At 40.4% G+C, this 22,577-nt stretch overlaps 1 protein-coding gene across 4 annotated transcripts in view; it reads right to left on the bottom strand.

The window, feature by feature from the left end:
* LOC133653886 (dedicator of cytokinesis protein 3-like) overlaps positions 1 to 22,577 on the bottom strand; it is a 151,722-nt gene that overhangs the window by 42,108 nt on the left and 87,037 nt on the right. For all 4 annotated transcript variants that reach the window (XR_009826784.1, XM_062053696.1, XM_062053697.1 and 1 more), the window contains 14 exons: positions 19,886 to 19,946; positions 19,648 to 19,795; positions 18,087 to 18,175; positions 15,563 to 15,688; positions 11,993 to 12,117; positions 11,688 to 11,850; positions 11,459 to 11,565; positions 6,068 to 6,239; positions 5,887 to 5,984; positions 2,572 to 2,655; positions 2,379 to 2,479; positions 2,195 to 2,276; positions 1,723 to 1,893; positions 993 to 1,185 (listed from right to left, as the gene is read on the bottom strand). Coding sequence is in view for 3 of the 4 variants with exons in the window: in XM_062053696.1 (XP_061909680.1) it covers positions 993 to 1,185; positions 1,723 to 1,893; positions 2,195 to 2,276; positions 2,379 to 2,479; positions 2,572 to 2,655; positions 5,887 to 5,984; positions 6,068 to 6,239; positions 11,459 to 11,565; positions 11,688 to 11,850; positions 11,993 to 12,117; positions 15,563 to 15,688; positions 18,087 to 18,175; positions 19,648 to 19,795; positions 19,886 to 19,946 (1,720 nt within the window). In the remaining variant the exon portion in view is untranslated. The remainder of the gene's footprint in view (positions 1 to 992; positions 1,186 to 1,722; positions 1,894 to 2,194; positions 2,277 to 2,378; positions 2,480 to 2,571; positions 2,656 to 5,886; positions 5,985 to 6,067; positions 6,240 to 11,458; positions 11,566 to 11,687; positions 11,851 to 11,992; positions 12,118 to 15,562; positions 15,689 to 18,086; positions 18,176 to 19,647; positions 19,796 to 19,885; positions 19,947 to 22,577) is intronic.

Below are 22,577 nucleotides of genomic sequence, written 5' to 3'. Positions count from 1 at the left end.
ATTACACAGTATAACTAAACAGTACGGTTTAGAAATGAGTGTCTCATACAAGCACAGCCTGTATTTATAGTGCACGCATAACCCTTTAGATAGGGCGGTGTACTGTTCCCCTTGTGTGTAAGTGGACACAAGTCAACAAAAAGCCAAACTCCATCTAAGCTCCAAGTGCTGTAATAGGTGGAACAGTCAAATCCAATATGAACTGGAGTGAAATTAACTACAACAAATGACTGAATAGCAGTACACATCCTTATATATAAGTGAAACACCACATTAAATAATTCAGGAACTCCTAAAAGACACATAACCTTAAGCAACTGTGCTGAAAAAAGAAAGTTTACAATCTTCACAATTTCTAAACGAATTTAGCACAATCGAACATAAAGTATATATGTCTTAACGTTCAGAACAAATACTTACAGACGAAGCAAATTCAAAGGCAAAAACAATACAAAGCTTACAAGAAGTTGTAAAAAATAAACAATTCAGCTTTCAGCAGCGATGAGCCTGAGAAACTGATTTGCAACTTGGCCCCCAGTCTCCTTAATGTTAGATTTATAAGATGGTTGCTTGACTCTTTGATGTCACATGTCAAAAAAGTGCATTGCACACAACATCACAGCGCATGTCAAAATAAAAGTATATAGAAAATGCATTTTAGAAAATAAAAGGCCAAACAGGCAGTCTGCACAACTTCTGCACTCGCTATCAATTGCGCACACAGTCATAGTGGATTACACGCTCTGCACACTTTGATTGATTGAAACTTTTATTAGTAGATTGCACAGTACAGTACATATTCTGTACAATTGACCACTAAATGGTAACACCCGAATAAGTTTTTCAACTTGTTTAAGTCGGGGTCCACGTTAATCAATTCATGGTACACCCTGTATAGCACGTGTTATTTTGAACTTAGTACATCAGGCCCAATGTATTTTATAGCTACACAAACAGAACTCTTTGCAACCACATTTCTGTCAAAGTCTTACCAGGGAAGAAGAAAAGACGGCTTTCAACAGTCCGTGCAATCGACTGCAGTTTGACAACATCCATCGACTGGCCAATGTCAACAGTGCTGGGCATGCTTCCAAGGGTGCCACGGACATATTCAGCCACCTCCTGAACTGTGAACATCTGCAGTAGCTCATCAAAGATATCTGGGAAGCTGTTCAAAAGTGCCGCCTGAGAGGGGGACAAAGAGAAGGACTTTGGCTTAATTTGGATGTTTGAATAAAAACATTACTTCAGAATATTTTCTGGTGGTACCTTTCTGTGTAAGAAAATAGTCTGAGAGTAGTTTTATAATTCCAAAAGATAAGACAATAATACAACCATTCCCTTTAACATTTTACTGCAGGAAAACAGGTGCTAAAGATAAACCCCAAACGCAGATCGTGTGGGACCAACGCATGGTGCTGTGACTTACTGAGACCGATGACAGACCCGGAGCATTACCACAGAGATACATGCAGCACATCAGACCCCTCCAAGATCAAGCAAGCCAAGGAAGGGGCGAAGTATAGAATGAAACATACACAAATAAAAAAATGAAACAACAGACAAAAAAAATATCAATGAAACATATAGTAAATGCAAACTTGGACCGTGAATGAATAAGAAATACAAACCAAAGTAAAAAATAAATAAGACTTTCAAACAGATGGAAAAGTCTGCCACTTAACAAAGAGTAAATGTGTAATGAGGTATCAGCTATCAAACCTGAGTGAACACGAGGTTCTCTGAGCTGCGACTGTCCAGACTAAGCACGAAGCGAATGGACTGAAAGAGCTCTTGGATGCTCGCACGGAACTGCTCCTCTTCCATCCCACAAGTGGCCCGTGAGTACAGTATACGGGACTGGACAATGAATTTGAACAGGTACTCCAGAGCCTAAGGGACGATGCAAATGTAACATGTTTTCCATTACAAAGTTTCAAACAAAGAACATGTTTGACATAAAAACATCAATCACTAAATATGTATCAAACTCAAAATAAGTTTTGTACTGTGCACAGTCAATAACCCCTCAGTTAAATTTCACTTTCTGACGCATCATGTTACTCCTTAGCAGCCCATTGCTTTGACCATATCCTGCTTTTATACTAATCCATTTGTGTCCGCAGGAGCAATGAAACACTCTCTGCCACTTTGAAACAAAACCACACCAAGTATTGGAAGTACAATCCTTTACCCTCATGGCTTCCTGTATGTGGTCTTGACGGACGACTTCAGCTGAGCGGTCCATGTACCACTTGAGGCATCGAATAAGCTCCCTGTGTGCACAGAGATTGAAAGAATGGTGTAAACTTAGCAGTTATCAAGGTTGATATTAATGACTGAATATTTCAAACATGAAGTAGTAAATGTCGTTGTACTTGTATGCCAAAGCTCCAGCAAAGTGGTTTTGGATGTAAGAGTCCATCACAGGACGGAAGTGGTAGAACCGGCTGTCCCTGAGCAAGTTAATAATAAATACCTGTAACACACATGGACATATGGATGACACAATTAAGTTTTAGTAATTATCAAAAATTACTAATTACACATCTGCTGCCATAATGGTCATACCAAAGACTGGAAAACCAGTGGGCCGTATTTGTCAGTGTTGTCATCTAAAAGACAGAAAAGTGTGTCGAGGACATCTCGCAGGAACTGTAAGAAATAATGGATAAATTATTAGCAAAACGAATGCATCAATCTACTGTAAGGTTTAGCAAAAATACATAAATAGAAGAGACAACAATTTCTATTAGGATTTTAGTTACAGTAAATTTTAGGCCCAATCTACTAAAAACCAAATAACAAGCGCTAAACAGTGTGTGCAAAACCTGTATAAAATTGTGTGTACTATGTGTGGGCGTGTTGAAGGTGATCTACTAAGATTGCATGTACAATTGATAACAAGTGCAAAAATGGTGCTTACTGCCCTATTTAAGTTTTTGCCTGTACTATGTGCCCCGGTTGTCACTATGAAGACACTTGTTTCCCTCCACCTGTGGCGTTTTGCTATGTTTTGAAACATGGAGCAGTATGTTAACCTTTTTATTAACATTGTAAGATTGGTCCTGCAGTACATCTACAATGGAACCCATTTTTTTGTGCGTTGAAGTTGCACTCTGGGAGAAGCTATCACTAACAGTGGGCTTGCGCTGCAATGATCCAGACCCAAGTAAATGCATTTTGCAAGAAGTTTTTTCAGTTAGGATGTGTGTTAATAATACGTGTTCTAATTGATAAAACAAATGCCACTTTAGAAAAAACACCAGCAGACACCAAAATGCCTCAATTGTATTTATTTTAATCAGCTCCTTAAAGGGGAACTACCCTTTTTTTTAATTTGACTATAATTCACAATCCTTATGAGAGACAAGAAAACATGTCTTTTTTAAAATGCATTCTAACTTCCAAATAAACAGGGAAAACAAGTCTGCTTACAATGGAGTGAATGGGAGCCATGAAGTCATGACGTCATTGCGTCTATTCCGACCAAAAAACCCAATAAATAACCATCCAAAAAGCACCAAAAATACTCCATTTACAATTTGAGACCTGAATATTAGTATTGTAAGTATTATCAATATTGTTATTATAAGCGCTTACGTAAGGACCTACATTTAGCAGTGCATTGCTCACAGAGAGGCAACTAGCTTATGCTGCGGTATTGACAACATGAGCTGGTGAGCTGCTTTCTTGTCTCGGAGCTCGTGAAAGTTAGTTATAGATTAAAATCATGTCTCCCAACTGGAGAGTAAATTGATGTGGACATGAACTGAGAAGTTGGTACTTAGACCCTTAAATGGCAAAAAAGACCCAAAAAGACGCTTCGTTTTTTCCCCATTAGGATTATGAGTCGTTCTTCATCTGAACGGGAATATAGCAACATCCTAACAGTCAACAGCCCAGTGAGAGTAGGCATTATCCAGAAAGTGATGTTTAATTATTATTAATTTGTTGGCTCTCAGGAAGTCTGCAGTAAGTAGTAATCAGTGATGTTGTCAAATAAAAAAGCCAGCATTGTGATGATGCCTTATGCTTAAAATTATCAAATTACGTAAATATGAAATATAATTATGAATGTGCCTATTGCTACATTACGTATATACACTAAATGATTATAGTTGCATCCCCTCCTCCCAGTATTGTCGGTGTTCTAATAATCAGCACTTATGATGCATATACAAAACCCGAAACCAATGAAGTTGGCACGTTGTGTAAACACTACAGAAAACCACTGTCAGTAACTACAGTTGGTTGCTACATCTGTAAGTGCAAGTTAAAACTCTACTATGTAAAGCCAAAGCCATTGATCAACAGCACCCGGGCTCGAGCTCATCTAAGATGGACTGATGCAAAGTGGAAGTGTTCTGTGGTCTGACGAGTCCACATTTAAAATTGTTTTTGGAAACTGTCGACGTCGTGTCCTCTGGATCAAAGATGAAAACAACCATCCGGATTGTTATAGGCGCAAAGTTCAAAAGCCAGCATCTGTGATGTTATAGGCGTGTATAAGTGCCCAAGGCATGGGGAACTTACACATCTGTGAAGGCACCATTAATGCTGAAAAGTACATACAGGTTTTGGAGCAACATATATTGCCATCCAAGCAAGGTCTTTTTCATGGACGCCCCTGCTTATTTCAGCAAGACAATGCCAAGCCACATTCTGCACGTGTTACAACAGCGTGGCTTCACAGTAAAAGAGTGTGGGTACTAGACTGGCCTGCCTGTAGTCCAGACCTGTCTCCCGTTGAAAATGTGTGGCGCATTATGAAGCGTAAAATATGACAATGGAGACCCCGGACTGTTGAACAACTTAAGCTGTACATCAAGCAAGAATGGGAAAGAATTCCACCTGAAAAGCTTCAAATATTGATTTCCTCAGTTCCCAAACGTTTACTGAGTGTTGTTAAAAGGAAAGGCCATGTAACACAGTGGTAAAAATGCCCCTGTGACAACTTTATTGCAATGTGTTGCTGCCATTAAATTCTAAGTTAATGATTATTCGTTTCTCGGTTCGAACATTAAAGTATGTTGTCTTTAAAGTCTATTCAAATTGAATATAAGTTGAAAATGATTTGCAAATCATTGTATTCTGTTTTTATTTACCATTTACACAACGTGCCAACTTCACTGGTTTTGGGTTTTGTACATGTACACGCTAAATGGATTGCGCTCTCTATTTTGTTCACAAGACACAATCCTCTGTGCATTTAATAGAATAGCTTTGCGTGTATTATCAAGTTTGCATGTGTTTTAATTTACACAAACCTTGAGTAGATCTGGCCCTTTATGTACAGTAAAGTGGAAAGCTATTCTTGAATTGAATTGAAATGTTACTGTTTCTTTGTAATCCTTATAATGAATCAATGATTAGCAGTATCTCTTCGATGCAATACCATTCAAATCAATAGATTTATTGATCGGGCATACTGCACAATACATGGTACAGAACTCAATACATATGGCCTTTACTCCCTGTGTCAAATACAACTCAACTAGTGTTGTTGAATGATACAGTATATGGCATTAAGGTCAACAGGTGACATCTCTGAACTTTGACCTTAGCTCCATTAACCATCTTGGGTCAGATATCTTTTGATAGTTCTTGCTTTGGAGGAGAAGTAATGTGTGTTATTAAAGCAGTGGATTTGATTAACTGTGGCCAATTAGTTAGCTGCATGTAATTTGGTTGCTTTTCAATAATCTAACGTGCAGTTAGTGAAGTCATACTTTTAATACTGCATGAAAAGGATGGAATGCCACAGGCGCTGAAGGTTAATATCTTAAGCAGTGTGTCACGGCCAATCAATACACCCTACAGCTTTACATTGGCTTAATGACTTAATTACTTTAGTAGGTAATTAATATATCTGGCGGTAATGACCTTGACAATCTCCTCTCCACTGATCTGGCGTAGTCGACCAAGGATGTCCAGAACTCTGTCCGGGTGGGTCTTCCAGTTCAGAAGGGCCAACAGGTCCACTGTAAAACACAAAACAATAAAAAACTATTCAGGAAACTAAAACGGAACATATCATGTGAACATTTTCAGGGAGTCCTGATACCATTTTGTGTGAGTTTGGTGGAGCAGAGTATGGTTGACACCCAAAAGGTTTCTTTGGGGCTTCTCTGGAAAGGCAGGTTAGCTGGCAGATTGGGACAACTGTTGAAGTCCTCCTTGCAGCAGGGCAGGCTAAGATACAGGCCCTGGTTACTGAAGGTGGCGTTCTCGTCACACTGCAGCAAACATATGCGATGCATTAGATTAGTCCTTCTCAAATAGTGGGGGCGGGGCCCCCTGGGGTGCGCGGTGTGATGTTAAAGGGGGGCATGTGTGACACCGGGCAACATGCTTTACCATCATGCAGTATCATGCTTCAAACCCAGCTTCGAAAAGCTGTACACTACAAAATACGCTCATTGTAGCCATTAATCCTGACTTCCTCATTTTGATAAAATACATTTTCGTATTGCAAGTTAAAATGTTTTATATATTGTGCTCCTGAGTTAAAGTTGCTGAGCAATTTGTATGTAATGATTATGTATTGAGTTTATTTAATTGTATTTTTCAATATCTAATGGTTCAGGTAGGTCAACATTTTTTATAGTTTAAACAAGGGTACACTTTATTTAAATTTTAAGCAAATTGGTGCACTTTAAATATTTTATGTTACAAAATAAAATACAATGTTAATCAAGTTATTGTTGATTGTAAGTTGATCTATAATTATTTGTTTCATTTAATTTTAATAAGGATCCAGTGTACTTAAAACAATTTTATAGGCCAATGATAACACAGTAATTATAGTCATGGCGGAGAGTGTGGGGGGTATAGGGGCGTAAAATGTTTTCTTCTTCCTGGGGGGGCATAACAGAAAATAATTGAAAAGCACTGCATTACATGGAACAAAGTTATCCATACAATAATTGATGGACTAAAGGGACGTTCGGATTCTTTATCAATACGCGCATTCGGCCTTTCAATCATTCGGATTGCAGGGAATTCATAGTGCCCTCCCATACAACCAAGCTGCCATAATGTCCCACAAACAATCAGGGGTGAGCATTTAGACAGACACTGAAAATCAGTAACGTTGTCGTTTATTACAGAACAATGGTTCTTAGGTGCGCATGGGACTTTTGTAATGTGGATATATGATACGCAAAGACATTGAAAGGACAAAACCAACACCAAAGCTAAACTATGAGAAATGCCTTGATGGGATCAAAGCTTGTAGTAGACTACATTTTCAGCTGAACGTGAAGAACATTAGGGCTGTTTGTTCAAAACTTAGTTTAGTAATTACATGAAAATTTACCTTTCAGAAAATCTCATAGTTACATCATTCCATCCATGAATACAAAGGATTACACAATTTAATTTCCTTTAGTAGTTGTTTTAATGGTTGACGACACATACGCCTATGTGTACCTATACAAGCCTACTGAAGAATATTTTGTTTTTTATGAATGGTAAAGAGGTAGCATGTGGTGGAACGTAACAGTTTTTACATAACTTCTCTCCTTGAATGTGGCTAGTTTTCAGGGTGATTACTATAATTAAAAATGATAGTTTTTCCCGGGAAATTTGAATATCCTTTGCATCAACACACACAGCACAATTCCCGCCTTTTGAAACACGAATTTCATGAATGTAGCCTTGGGTGAAGTAATTTAGCGCCCTCTTAAGTGATCGCTGCAACAGATTTTCAGCATCGGGAAAGAAAAGATATGTTATTTGTGTCTGAAATTCGAGCAAATTAATGCTGACCATCAGCCATCTTTGACAAAAGCTTGTGGGTTATAACAACATGACCCACAAGACAACGGATGCATCTATTAGGTAACACAAAACAATGACTACTGGCCACATGGTGCAAGTATATTTAATGGGAAAGAAATACATTTGCATGCTAATATAAGAAATATGTGTGAGGTCTAGGGATGATGTTCGAAACCGGTTCTCCCAATTGTTCGATAAGAAAAGAACCGATTCCATTGATTCTAATCCCTTTTTGAGAACCGGTTCCCGTTATTGAAGCCACTATACTGTATTTTAGAGACCATAGGGCACACCGTATTAAAATGCGCCGTGTCAGTTACAGGTGCTATTTCTGTATTTAACGCATAAATAAGGCGCAGCGTATTTTTGGGCACAGGCATGGTTAAACATACGCTAGCTTAAAACATATGCTAGCTTAAAGGCCTACTGAAATGAATTTTTTTTATTTAAACGGGGATAGCAGATCTATTCTATGTGTCATACTTGATCATTTTGCGATATTGCCATATTTTTGCTGAAAGGATTTAGTATAGAACAACGACGATAAAGATTGCAACTTTTGGTATCTGATAAAAAAAAGGCTTGCCCCTACCGGAAGTAGCGTGACGTAGTCAGTTGAACATATACGCAAAGTTCCCTATTGTTTACAATGATGGCCGCATGAAGTGAGAGAGATTCGGACCGAGAAAGCGACAATTTCCCCATTAATTTGAGCGAGGATGAAAGATTTGTGGATGAGTAAAGTGCAAGTGAAGGACTAGTGGGGAGTTGAAGCTATTCAGATAGGGAAGATGCTGTGAGAGCCGGGGGTGACCTGATATTCAGCTGGGAATGACTACAACAGTAAATAAACACAAGACATATATATACTCTATTAGCCACAACACAACCAGGCTTATATTTAATATGCCACAAATTAATCCTGCATAAAAACACCTGCGTGTTTGTTACGCTAGCTCCTAGCTCCTCTGCTAGCTCCTAGCTCCATAGAACACGCCAATACAATTCAAACACCTGATCAACACACACAATCACTCAGCCCAAAAGACCGTTCACCTAACCCAAGGTTCATAAAGCTTATACATTTTTAAAAAGTTACGTACGTGACGCGCACATACGGTCAAGCTATCAAATGTTTAGCAGCCAAGGCTGCATACTCACGGTACCTGATATTCAGCTGGGAATGACTACAACAGTAAATAAACACAAGACATATATATACTCTATTAGCCACAACACAACCAGGCTTATATTTAATATGCCACAAATTAATCCTGCATAAAAACACCTGCGTGTTTGTTACGCTAGCTCCTAGCTCCTCTGCTAGCTCCTAGCTCCATAGAACACGCCAATACAATTCAAACACCTGATCAACACACACAATCACTCAGCCCAAAAGACCGTTAACCTAACCCAAGGTTCATAAAGCTTATATATTTTTAAAAAGTTACGTACATACGCAAAAAAAAGTTGCGCACATACGGTCAAGCGATCAAATGTTTAGAAGCCAAAGCTGCATACTCACAGTAGCACGTATGCGTCTTTGTCATCCAAATCAAAGTAATCCTGGTAAGAGTCTGTGTTGTCCCAGTTCTCTACAGGCGTCTGTGTATCGAAGTCAAAAGTCCTCCTGGTTAGAGTCTCTGTTATCCGAGTTCTTCCATCTTGACTGCATCTTTCGGGAATGTAAACAAAGAAGCGCCGGCTGTGTACTGTTGTTGCTGACTACGTTCGAAAAATACGTCCATTTCGCACCGACAACTTTCTTCTTTGCTTGCTCAGCTTCCTTCTCCATAATGCAATGAACATGATTGCAACAGATTCACGAACACAGATGTCCAGAATACTGTGGAATTATGAAATGAAAACAGAGCTTTTTCGTATTGGCTTCAATGTGGAAGGCATACCCGTGTTCGCCAGGCCACGTCAGGCGCATACGTCATCCTCAGAGGCGTTTCGAACCGGAAGTTTAGCGGCAAATTTAAAATGTCACTTTATAAGTTAACCCGGCCGTATTGGCATGTGTTATAATGTTAAGATTTCATCATTGATATATAAACTATCAGACTGCGTGGTCGGTAGTAGTGGGTTTCAGTAGGCCTTTAAACCATATGTTAGCCTAAAACATACGCTAGCATGCATGGACGCTGTTTTAAAAAGGCAGAAGGAGCAAAGCTGTGTTGGGTTGTACTTTATTGAAGTATTTATCAATGTACTCACATTATTTTTTGATCAATCCTCATCCACAAATCCATCAAAGTCCTCATCTTCTGTGTCCGAAACGAACAGCTGGGCATATTCTCCATCAAACACGCCAGAGTCCCTCTACTCATTTTCAAAGTCAGTCTCGTTGCCCATTAGCATAGCAAGCTAGCACAACAGTAAAAGCCGACTTCTCTTGCCCCGTAATGTGTATCAATTCGCTACCGTGCTGGTCCCCTTCTTCTCTACATATTGCTTCACCGGATGTCGAAAGTGAGCGTCTATGTTGGTGATGTGTTTGTCTGCAATTTTTTTATTTATAACGCACATAGCAGCACTATATGCTCACTGGGGGCGTGCCTTTAGCGTCCTCTCTCACCTGAAACCTTCACCCTGTAACGGCCGCATGCTGTCTTCAGTCACGTCCGCTTTTCCTCCATATAAACAGCGTGCCGGCCCAGTCACATAACATCTATGGCTTTTGGAACTCAGTGCACACACAACAACCTATCTGGATTCGATAAGAGATAAGAGATAATGGGCTCAAACTCGATAATTTCTTAACGAACATCATCCCTAGTGAGGTCCAAGTGATAATCTAAGCAATCAAATGTAACTTTCCTATTACTGGTATGTTACTGAATCAACCATCTCAAACAAAAGTTTTACTTTATGAGTTAGAAGGGCCTCTGTATGCAAAATAACAAAAATGGCAATAACAAACATTGGCAACAATGACAAGTGTCTGCCAACGTCTTGTTTTTATTCTAGTAATTGCCTTTGTGTGGAACAGTTAAAAGTGAAAATAATGCACTCAAAACATCTAAATACACTGTATGGAGTAGTTTAACTATGATATTCATTACACTGCTGTTACATTACATCACTTGAAATATTGCAGTACTTGTTTTTTGGTTGAAGTACTACTGCAGTCAATGATCAAGTGTGGTTTAAGCTGGGTTAAGGTAAATGTAGGTCTTTAATATTGAAATAATTTTAAAGGCGGTTGCTTTAAGGACATAATTCACCACACCTGTTTACTTGACTTTGTCTCATTATTCACTGTCATTGTTCTATTGTGCACATAACAATGTTGTTCTTGTTTAGCATTAATTTATGCAGTTAACAGTGAGTCATTTGGTGCGGCCCCTTTAAGTGACCGTCAGGAGATTTACCCAAAGGTGGGGGTTTGTTGTGACCGCCATTTGGAGTCACTTGATGTAAGAAGTCTTTAGTCTTCTCTTTGATGGAATAAACGGCGCACACGTTTTTGTGTCAAAGATACTTCAAGTTGTCTTGCTTTTGCGTTACAAGCACAACAAGGCATACAAAAAGAAAATTGTGGATAAATTGATGTCCCAATTTGTTTCTTTGTGTGTAATGTCTATGGCAACAGACTAACACAGTATGCACTCAATACAAATATTTTCCTCCCATTTGTATTACTGCTATGTGTGGAACTGACTCTCACCTTGTAGACATACAGCTCATGGCTTTCATCCGACAATGTGGTCCCGTCCTCTCTCATTAGAGGAGTGAAAGCAAAGCCGAAAAGTTTTTTCTCCCCTTTGTCTTTTGCTGAAATAACACGTATGACAGTGACATGGTTCATAAACCTGCTGTGTACTTTCAGTCCTAAAAATACAATAGCAAATTGCAATACATGAAGGACTGCCGCCACTGTGTAGTTTATGACTTACTGGAACAGTGTCTGAACTCAAAGCGCAGGTGAGAGCCTCGGAATCGATCGATGGGAATGGGAAGTTTGACCATCTCACTCCAGCGAGGGCTGTTGTTGTGGTAGAGAACAAAGGATCGGTATTCTGTCATGTTCGACTCTCCACTGCCCAAACTGATGCAGTCCTGCAAAGGTAGGGAAATACATTATCTTTAAAGAGGCATCCTGTAACTTAATGAGGGGATGTTGAGGGTGAACTAATTTACTCATCATGACTGATGGAGCGGTATTATGCTGAATGAATCATATTTAACGCATGTGTCATACTTTAAGAGTGTCCCCGTCGGCATAGAGGACATAGAGCGTCACTTCAATGTTCTTCTGGACGCTCTTGCCACCCCTCTCGAACTCGCCTCGTTCCAGGGTCAAGTACAAGTCATTGCGAGTGTCACCTGGAGGATTAAAGCAGAGAAGAAGAATGAGCTAAAAGAACATAACGCAGTAACGCTAATGATGCCGTTGTAATGCAATGTTTCTCTTGACTACCTCTCTAGGCTTCAAACATTATACAAATATGTGATAATAGTCAAAGGATAATTAAAAAGTAATTTATAAAAATCTGAATATACTGTACATAAATTTCTGTGAGGACTCCATCATCCCGACAAAAACTGTCCACTGTTACCCAAATAACAAGCCCTGGATCACCAGCCAGCATAAGGTGCTGCTAAATAAAAAGAAGCGAGCCTTCAGATCCGGTGATCGGGACGAGTTGAAGAGGATTTAGTGGCAGCTCAAAGTTAATCTTCAAGAAGGGAAAGATGCCTATAGAAGGAAGCTTGAAGCTAAACTACAACAAAACAACACTTGTGAGGTTTGGAAGGGTATGAAGGCCATCACAGGCTTCAACAATAAAGCCAAACTGCTGGATGGGGGCGCAGATAGAGCCAACGAGCTGAATTTATTTTTCAACAGATTTAGCAACGCACCCCTTACTGGCCCTCCCCCCACTACTCCTGTTCTCACACCTCCACCTCCCCCTCCTTCTCTTTAACCTGCCACAGCCGTTTTTTTTTCCCCCTCTCTCCTCCCCCATTTCCACCCCCACTGAGAAAGCCAGCCCGGTGTGTCTGACACCTGGACTTGTAAGACGGCAGCTGGAGAAAGTCAATCCAGCTAAGTCAGCAGGCCCTGACCGAGTCAACCCCTGGGTCCTGAAGACTTGCGCTGCTCAGCTAACTGGGATCCTGCACTCCATCTTCAACCTGAGTCTGAAGCTAGAACGGATACCAGTGCTATGGAAAACATCCTGCATAGTGCCGGTGCCCAAGAAGCCCATCCCATCGAGCTCAAATGACTTCAGACCTGTAGCCCTGACGTCCCAGGTCATGAAGGTCCTCGAGAGACTTGTGCTGGATCAGCTGAGGCCACTGGTGGCTCCTTCCCTGGATCCTCTACAGTTTGCATATCAGCCCCATGTAGGAGTGGACGATGCTGTTATCTACCTGCTGCATCATGCTCACTCTCACCTGGATGGTGGGAAGGGCACTGTGAGGATCATGTTTTTTGATTTCTCCAGTGCCTTTAACACCATTCAGCCAATTCTGATGAGTGACAAGTTGCTCAGGATGGGTGTCAGTTCATCCATTGTCTCCTGGATCACTGATTACTTGTCTGACAGGCCCCAGTTTGTGCGACTGGGGAGCTCCGTGTCGGATACTGTGGTCAGTGGTGTAGGTGCTCCACAGGGGACCGTCCTGTCTCCTTTCCTGTTCACCCTGTTCACCTCAGACTTCCAGTATAGTTCCAGGTCCTGCCACCTGCAGAAATACTCTGACGACTCTGCTGTGGTCGGGTGTATCGGAGAGGGACGGGAATTGGAGTACAGGACACTGATCGCTGACTTTGTGGAGTGGTCTCAGGCGAACCATCTGGTCCTTAATGTGGACAAGACTAAGGAGCTGGTCATCGACTTCAGGAAGAGAGTGACCCCGGTGGAGCCCATCAAGATCCAGGGCCGGGAGGTGGCAGTAGTGGAGCAGTACAAGTACCTGGGAGTCCACTTGAACAGCAGACTGGACTGGAAGGACAACTGCAAAGCTGTTTACAAGAAGGGCATGAGCAGACTCTTTTTCCTGAGGAAGCTTAGGTCATTCAATGTGTGCAGCAAGCTGTTGGAGATATTTTATCAGTCTGTTGTGGCCAGTGCACTGTACTTTGCAGTGGTTTGTTGGGGGAGCAGCACCAGCAAAAGGGACTCAAACCGGATTGATAATCTGATCCGGAAAGCCGGTCAAACTATTGGCACGCAATTGGAGGCGTTTGTGTCAGTGAGGGATAGGAGGTCACTGGACAAACTGCTGGCCATCATGGACAATCCTGCCTATCCACTTCACCTGACAATTAAGGGACAGCGGAGTTCATACTCCAACAGGCTCCTTCAACTTCCTTCCCGCACTGTGAGATTCAAGAACTCCTTCATTCCACACTCCATCCAGCTGTATAATCACTCGCCATACAGCAATAGATGACATCTGCCTATTACCTGACACCTGACATGTTAGCTACTTCTCTTTGTTTATAATGTCTATTTTCTATTTCCTGCTGGACCTACTCTCTATTTTATGCTGCTGCTGTCATATAGACTGTATATACTGTAATATTGTACATGGTCATTGGTTTATATTGTATATATGTTATAGACATAATATAATATATCTGTATATAAATTACTCTGTACACATATTATGTATATATTCGTATATATGTTAGATTTTTTTATAGCTATATTAGTCTATTTATACCTGCATTGTCCTTTCCATCATTGTAACTGAGCTACTGTGTTGAACAATTTCCCTTGTGGATCATTAAAGTTTGTCTAAGTCTAAGTCTAATGCGTATATAAATATATATACACGTTTCCATGGGGACGTGAGTCACACAAAGTGGTAGGTGGGATGTATTCCAGGCTAATTGGAGGAAGTACACTCGGTTCATACACTGTAGTACATGCACACATTTACAGCAGTTCTTAATCATTAAAACGACCAAAAATAAAATATGTCTTCTTCTACTCAGGTTGCAAAAAACAGAATTATTAATGGAAAACCTATGGAGACTACCCTTTATACTTAATGAGACGTTTGACACGTTTTACATGGTGTTAAAGTTAAAAATTAAAGTCCCAACGATAGTCACACAGACACACTAGGTGTGGTGAAATTATTCTGTGCATTTGACCCATCCCCATGTTCACCCCCTGGGAGGTGGCGGGAGCAGTGAGCAGCAGCGGTGGCCACGCTCGGGAATCATTTGGTGATTTAACCCCCAATTCCAACCCTTGATGCTGAGTGCCAAGCAGGGGAGGCAATGGGTCCCATTTTTATAGGCTTTGGTATGACTCGGCTGGGGTTTGAACTCACAACCTTCCAGTCTCAGGGCGGACACTCTAACCACAAGGCCACTGAGCAGTGTGGTGTGTGCCTATGTTTGATTTTGTGTTCATGAGGTCACAAACAATTTCATTCGTAGTTTATTCTAAGGATGTTTGAGGCTCTCAAGTTCTTCCACACTAAATGTATCCAAATATGCCCTTATGGATCTTGCTTTGTGCACTGAGGTACATGATTTCTGCAACATAAACTAAGGGGGAACGAAGGTATTTGAGAAATGTTTATTACATGTATTACATCCTAACAGTATGTCCTACAGTCCTCTCCTATTCCCAGTCACTCTTGGCACTTCATGCTCACTCATCCTCATGTCCACCTCCCTCTCCTCTGTCATCTGCATCCTGTGTAAACCCATCCTCGACCTTCCACTGTCCTTCTCTTCTGGCCTCCTCTCTCCACGCTAGGCCTCAGTGCCCGTTACGCCCACTGCTCTTTGCCTCCTTACCTGGCATGATGACATCTGGAAAACCTAATTTGCGTGTGAGTGCCAGGGCTCGGTTGAACACAGCTTGGTTCTCCCGTCTGATCTGCTCCAGCTCGCCTCTCAACAGCTGCAGGGAAATGATGAGGCCTGAAAGCAGAGGGGGATGCAGAGGAGTGTTGGATGTGAAAAAAGAAGCAGAGGGATAAGAAAGAAGGGGACAAAGAAGGGAGGACAGAGGGGTATTTAAAGGATATTAGTCAGAGTGTGGGGGAGTAGAAGACAGACAAGAGGGTGGACAGACGCATGAGATGAGCGCAAGGACAGGAGACATGAGACATTTTTAGAGATAAGGCAGGAAAATGTTGGCAGTGCCCACAAATGGCGACGGAGTTGAGTGAATCATATGTTACTGTGAGAAGCAAGTGAAACACAACGCTCCGCCAAGGGGTGAGATAATCTATTAGATAATATTTACTCTAACATTGTATTAAATAATATAATTTGATCAATGTTTATCTTAGTGTAGTGATTGTACAATCAAATAAGTGATTACACATCATACTATTTGGGATACATTGCATTGGACTTTAGCCTCCCAGATATGTGGGTTTCATTGTCTTCTATGAAAGTATGCAAATTCATCTTTTATAATTATTTTTTTTTGTTTATTGTTTTATTTGTTAGGGATAATACAGTGCACATTATTACATACATTTATCAGAGTCGATGCCATAACATGCCATAATGTTGCATCCATCCATCCATTTTTCTACCGCTTGTCCCTTTCATAGTCGCGGGGGGTGCTGAAACCTATCTCAACTGCATTCGGGCAGAAGGCAGGGTACACCCTGGACAAGTCGCCACCTCATCGCAGGACCAACACAGATAGTCAGACAACATTCACACTCACATTCCCACACTAGGGGTCTATTTTATTGTCGCCAATCAACCTATCAATGTTTGCAATTAGTTTTTTAGAGAACACCACTTTGATGAACTTCAGTTTACTTTAAAACTCTTCTAGTTTCTGTTTTACATCAGTATTTTGACAAATTGCACTGTAATTCAGAGACTTGGATGCAACAATGCTAACTTTGACATGCATGTACGTGTATTGTCCAGTTAAAACAATAGGTCAACAATTGACTATTAATATAAAATATTAAATTTTAGAATGTGGTAATATATTTTCATGAATTTTATCTAATAGCTATAGGTATCATCCCCTTGTCAAGACAGGTTGATGAGATTTGATTTGTTTGAACTAAATTTCAAAGAAAAAAGCCATGTGTTTAGGGATAGTAAAGAAAAATGGCATTACATTATGTATAATTACTAGAGATAAATGCTTTAAAATGTAATATCGGAAATTATCGGTATCAGGTTTTTTTTATTATCGGTATCGTTTTTTTTTGGTTTTTTTTATTGTTTTTTTTAATTAAATCAACATAAAAAACACAAGATACACTTACAATTAGTGCACCAACCCAAAAAAAAAACCCTCCCCCATTTACACTCATTCACACTCATTCACACAAAAGGGTTGTTTCTTTCTGTTATTAATATTCTGGTTCCTACATTATATATCAATATATATCAATACAGTCTGCAAGGGATACAGTCCGTAAGCACACATGATTGTGCGTGCTGCTGGTCCACTAATAGTACTAACCTTTAACAGTTAATTTTACTCATTTTCATTATTTACTAGTTTCTATGTAACTGTTTTTATATTGTTTTACTTTCTTTTTTATTCAAAACATTTTTATTTATTTATTTATCTTATTTTATTAATTTTTTTAAAAAGGACCTTATCTTCACCATACCTGGTTGTCCAAATTAGGCATAACAATGTGTTAATTCCACGACTGTATATATCGGTATCGGTTGATATCGTTATCGGTAATTAAGAGTTGGACAATATCGGAATATCGGATATCGGCAAAAACCCTTTATCAGACATCCCTAAGAATTACCCCAAAAAAACAAGATGGCGGCTTACTCCTCCTCTTTAGCCATTGTATATTCAAAAGACCATCTCAGAATTGTGGGTTTCATTGTCTTCTATGAAAGTATGCTAATTCATCCATTTTTGCCCAAAAAGGTTTTGGGAGAACACAACTTTGATCAACTTTACTTTCTAGTTTCTGTTTTCCGTCATTATTTTGATCTAATTGCACTGTAATTCAGAGACTTTTGAATGCAACCATGAAAAAGTTCCACACACGTATTGGCATATACACACATGTAATGTCCAATTTTAACAAAAGGCCAACAATTGAATGTTTAAATAAAAAATATTATGACAAGCAGAATTTTGAACTGATAATACGTTTTCATGAGTGTTATCTAAGAGAGCCAGGTTGATTGGATTTGATTGTTTGCATTCAAGTTCTAAGAAAAAAAAACACGTACAGGAATGGTTAAAAAAATCGCATTACATTACATTGCATTGATTTGTACATAAAAAACAAGATGATGGCATGTGCCTCCTCTTTATCCAATACATATTCAAAAGACCATCATTATAAGAGCATGTATTTACCATAATTGGTGCTGGGAGCTGAATATTTGGTGTTGGACTTGCGAATGATGTTTTCGTGAACCTGGTACCATTCATTCTCATTGTTACATCTGCAGAGAAAAATAAGCAGGTAGGACAGTTAGTAGCAAAGCCATTAGAGGAACAGATGGGCAAGCAGGAATTGTGCACATGGGGACTGCACGAACAGCATGTGTCCCTAAGCTGATTTCCTCCTGGAGAAAAGGTAGCAGCATGGGGGAGTTGCTATCAAGTAGCACGTCAGCCCAAATGCTCAAAGCACTAAACAAACCTGACAGCCAGCTCTGTACCAGTCTTTTTCATTACTGTGGGCCTTTAGGCCCCTGGGAAAGGCATGGGGAAACGCACAGACTGGAGCCTTATAGGAGCGGACAGTTTGGAGGCAGCACACCACTGAATCACTGCATGCTTTTGAAAAGGAAGGACTTGTTGCCTTGGAAGAGGAACCTACAAAACATCTTTGTTCTGGAGCCCTTTATTACATTATAAATGGTATCCTATAAATGCAGGTGACTTTTGACTCCTAACACACACATACACTATATTGCCAAAAGTATTTGGCCACCTGCCTTTACTCGAATATGAACTTGAAGTGCCATCCCATGGAATTGTCCAAAATGTTTTGGTATCCTGGAGCATTCAAAGTTCCTTTCACTGGAACTGAGGGGCCAAGCCCAACTCCTGAAAAAACAACCCCACACCATAATTCCTCCTCCACCAAATTTCACATTTGGCACAATGCAGTTCGAAATGTAGCGTTCTCCTGGCAACCTCCAAACTCAGATTGCCAAATGGAAAAGTGTGATTCATCACTCTAGAGAACACGTCCCCACTGCTCTAGAGTCCAGTGGCGACGTGCTTTACACCACTGCATCCGAAGCTTTGCATCAGACTTGGTCATGTATGGCTTAGATGCAGCTGCTCGGCCATGGAATCCCATTCCATGAAGCTCTCTGCGTACTGTACGTGGGCTAATTGGAAGGTCACATGAAGTTTGGAGCTCTGTAGCAACTGACTGTGCAGAAAGTCTTTGCACTATGTGCTTCAGCATCTGCTGACCCCTCTCTGTCAGTTTACATGGCCTACCACTTTGTGGCTGACTTGCTGTTGTTCCCAAACTCTTCACTTTTCTTATAATAAAATTGACTTTGGAATATTTAGGAGCGAGGAAATTTCACGACTGCATTTGTTGCACAGGTGGCATTCTATGAATGTTCCACGCTGGAAATCACTGAGAGCGGCCCATTCTTTCACAAATATTTGTAGAAACAGTCTTAATGCCTGTGTGCTTGATTTTTTACACTGGGCCAAGTGATTAGGACACCTGATTCTCATCATTTGGATGGGTGGCCAAACACTTTTGGCAATATAGTGTACATGTAACTGTTGACTAACAGCAACAAATGCTGAGTTACTTATTTTGACTGGTTGCTATAAAAGTGACTTTCTGCTTAACATGGGCAGTAAGATCCATGTGCCAGGTCAGCATCTGTTTTTGGGAGGTCTCCTTAGTGTTGTGTTTAAAACACAATGTAGTACTCACGTATACACTTTCAGCACAAAGTCCTTCTCCTCTTTGAGATCTGTGATAGTGTGGAAAACGTCACTCATGGCCAGAACTGCACAGCCGTACGGCCGCCGGTACTGAATGTGAGGTGGGCCTTTCTTTGAGTCATTCAGCAGCATACGGCCTGGACATAGCATAAATGAGACAGCTGGACTGAGACGAAACTCTATGAATTTCCTGAAAACATGTCTGTACACATATGTAGGGACTGTACCATTTCTCATGACATGTGCAACAATGTAGAGGTCTCTCTTCAAGTCTTTACTGCTTAGGTCCTGCATAGAAAGATGGAAAAGTCACAACATTGTGGTTGATGTCTTAAAAGGGACCTATGAGGCAGAACCAACTTTTCTTACCTACTGGTACCTGTTTTTGTGTATTTGGGATCTGCATAGGTCATGAAAATTTGAAATGTAACTATGAAGGCAGGGCGGGGATATTCCTGATATTTATTTGTGACCTTTTTCCAATATGTGACGTCAGCAAATATATCCATATATGGTAGAGGTTTATCCCGAAGAGCTTTGCGCGAGTCCGCCATTGTAGTCAATGAGTTCCTTCTTTTTCTCTATCGTTTTGTTGTGGAGCAGACTGGCTCGTACCTGCACATCTATTGTTCGATGTTGCCTTTTCTAATACAAAGTAGCGTAAATTTCAAACTTCTATCTGTCAGTAGACTCGCTATGGAAGTGCAAAAAAGTGCAACATGGCTGACATTGTACTCACAGTCTTTGTAGATCATACAATCTACTAAAATCTACTAAGACTGCGTGAACAATTGATAACAATTACAAAAGTGGTGCAGACCACCATATTTAAATGAGGATTCTGCATGTACTACCGTCACCATAGAGCGCGTATTTCCCTTCACATGCAATAATAATGATAATAATAATAATAATAATAATAATAATAATGAATTAGATTTATAGAGCGCTTCCCTAGCACTCAAAGCGCTCCATTGGCATCATATGGTCCAACGTGCGGCGTTTCATCTTGTCGATGCCATGCAGCACACAACTATAATCTCTACCGACCTTTCTGCAAAATAAAATTGCAATCTTGACAACAGCACATCGAAGGTGCGCTCTACGAGGCCGCACGACCTTGTTTTCCAACAACAAAGGCAATGACGGAATGATCTAGAGGCAAGAAAATGCATGTTGCAAGAAGCTGCAAAAATATATCTACTATAAATTAAAACCGAATGCCATTAAGAAACCCCAGCAGACATCGTTTTGCTGGTTGCCTTCAAATCAGCCCTTAAGTCTTTCATCGGCTCAAAGATTGCTGGACAGATGATGTGTCGAATATTTTAATTTCTCACAAAAATATGTCGATTTTCGACATGATTATTGAATAGTGTCTTTTTAAATCATCTGTCATTTTGTAGCTAACGCCTCCTTCTTACTGCAAGGACATTTGTGTTTGTTTTTTTGCGTGCACATTCCAGACGCTTTCCAGATGCTAATTATAAGCGCAAAACAGCGGCCGCAGAACCGTTTTAGTATTGATAAATCACATGGTCAGTGCTAAATAATTATATTTGCATCTTCTCCCCCCAGTATTGTGGCTGTTCTGATGATCACAATATATTCTGCGTATTCATGAAAACAGACATGCTAAATGGATTGCTTTGCTCATTTAAGAGATGCATTCAGTAGATCAGTTTTGCATGCTGTGGAAGGGGCGTGGTCCACGCGTTCCCTGTGGGCAGGGTGTGTGCAGGAGCCGGCCATGAAGCAGCAGACAGGTGAGTGGATACCTCAGCTGGAACGAGTTATCTAATCACCTGTCTCTTTATTAGCATGATGGGGAGAGACTGGGGAAGAAAGAGCAGACGACACAAGGAGAAGAAAACAAGACGGCTGAAAAGCAACGAAATTTGAGAAAAAAGAAAAATAAAAACATATTGTACACTCTGCATCTGAGGGGCGGGCCGGTGTCCTGTGGAACCCATAACAATAGACTTTCACACATGCCATATCATGTTTACACAGGTTTCAATACACACAAACTTTTAGAACAGGTGTGTCAAAATTGTTTTCATTGAGGGCCACATTGTAATTATGGCCCTCAATAAACCCTCAGAGGGCACTTTTTAACGGTGAATATGAATATAAACGTATACTAGCCTCTTTACACATTTAGCAAAGGCAACTGTTTTTGGGGACGGCGTGATGCGGTTGGTAGAGTGGCCGTGCCAGCAACCTGAGGGTTCCTGGTTCGATCCCCAGCTTCTACCAACCAAGTCACGTCCGTTGTGTCCTTGAGCAAGACACTTCACCCTTGCTCCTGATGGGTGGTGGTTAGGGCCCTGCATGGCAGCTCCCGCCATCAGTGTGTGAATGTGTGTGTGAATGGGTGAATGTGGAAATAGTGTCAAAGCGCTTTGAGTACCTTGAAGGTAGAAAAGCGTTACACAAGTATAACCCATATACTATTTACAATTGATTATGTTATGAACAACTGGATTGATAACTTGATTTTAAATCATAAGTCTATACGACAAACATATTTAAGTATTTATTTTTGATAACCAAAAAATGAAGTGCTGGGAACAACTTGTTGCATCATCAGATAATATTAAAGTGTACAACATATGCAATATGCAGCCCATTTTTCAGTCAAAATTGAAAAAACAATTACTTTAGCCAGGAAGTGCTTTAATATTTCCTTTCTTTTCGCAGGCCACAAACAATCATGGCAGACTACATAAAATGATGTGGCAGGCCACAAAAAATGATGTGGCCCCGGGTGATGAGTTTGACGCCCGTGCTTTAGTAAATCAGGCCTTTAATGTATTATGTCCATGGTCTAAAATTTGCTACATGAGATGTGCCTTGAGAATTTTTGTAATTTGGTGCAACACTCACATCACTAAGTTCAATTCAACTGAATGTGTC

This window comes from Entelurus aequoreus, linkage group LG07 (assembly GCF_033978785.1).
Source record: "Entelurus aequoreus isolate RoL-2023_Sb linkage group LG07, RoL_Eaeq_v1.1, whole genome shotgun sequence".
NCBI lineage: Eukaryota > Metazoa > Chordata > Actinopteri > Syngnathiformes > Syngnathidae > Entelurus > Entelurus aequoreus.
Note: the sequence above shows the minus strand (reverse complement) of the source record. Positions and strands in the feature narration are given on the sequence as shown.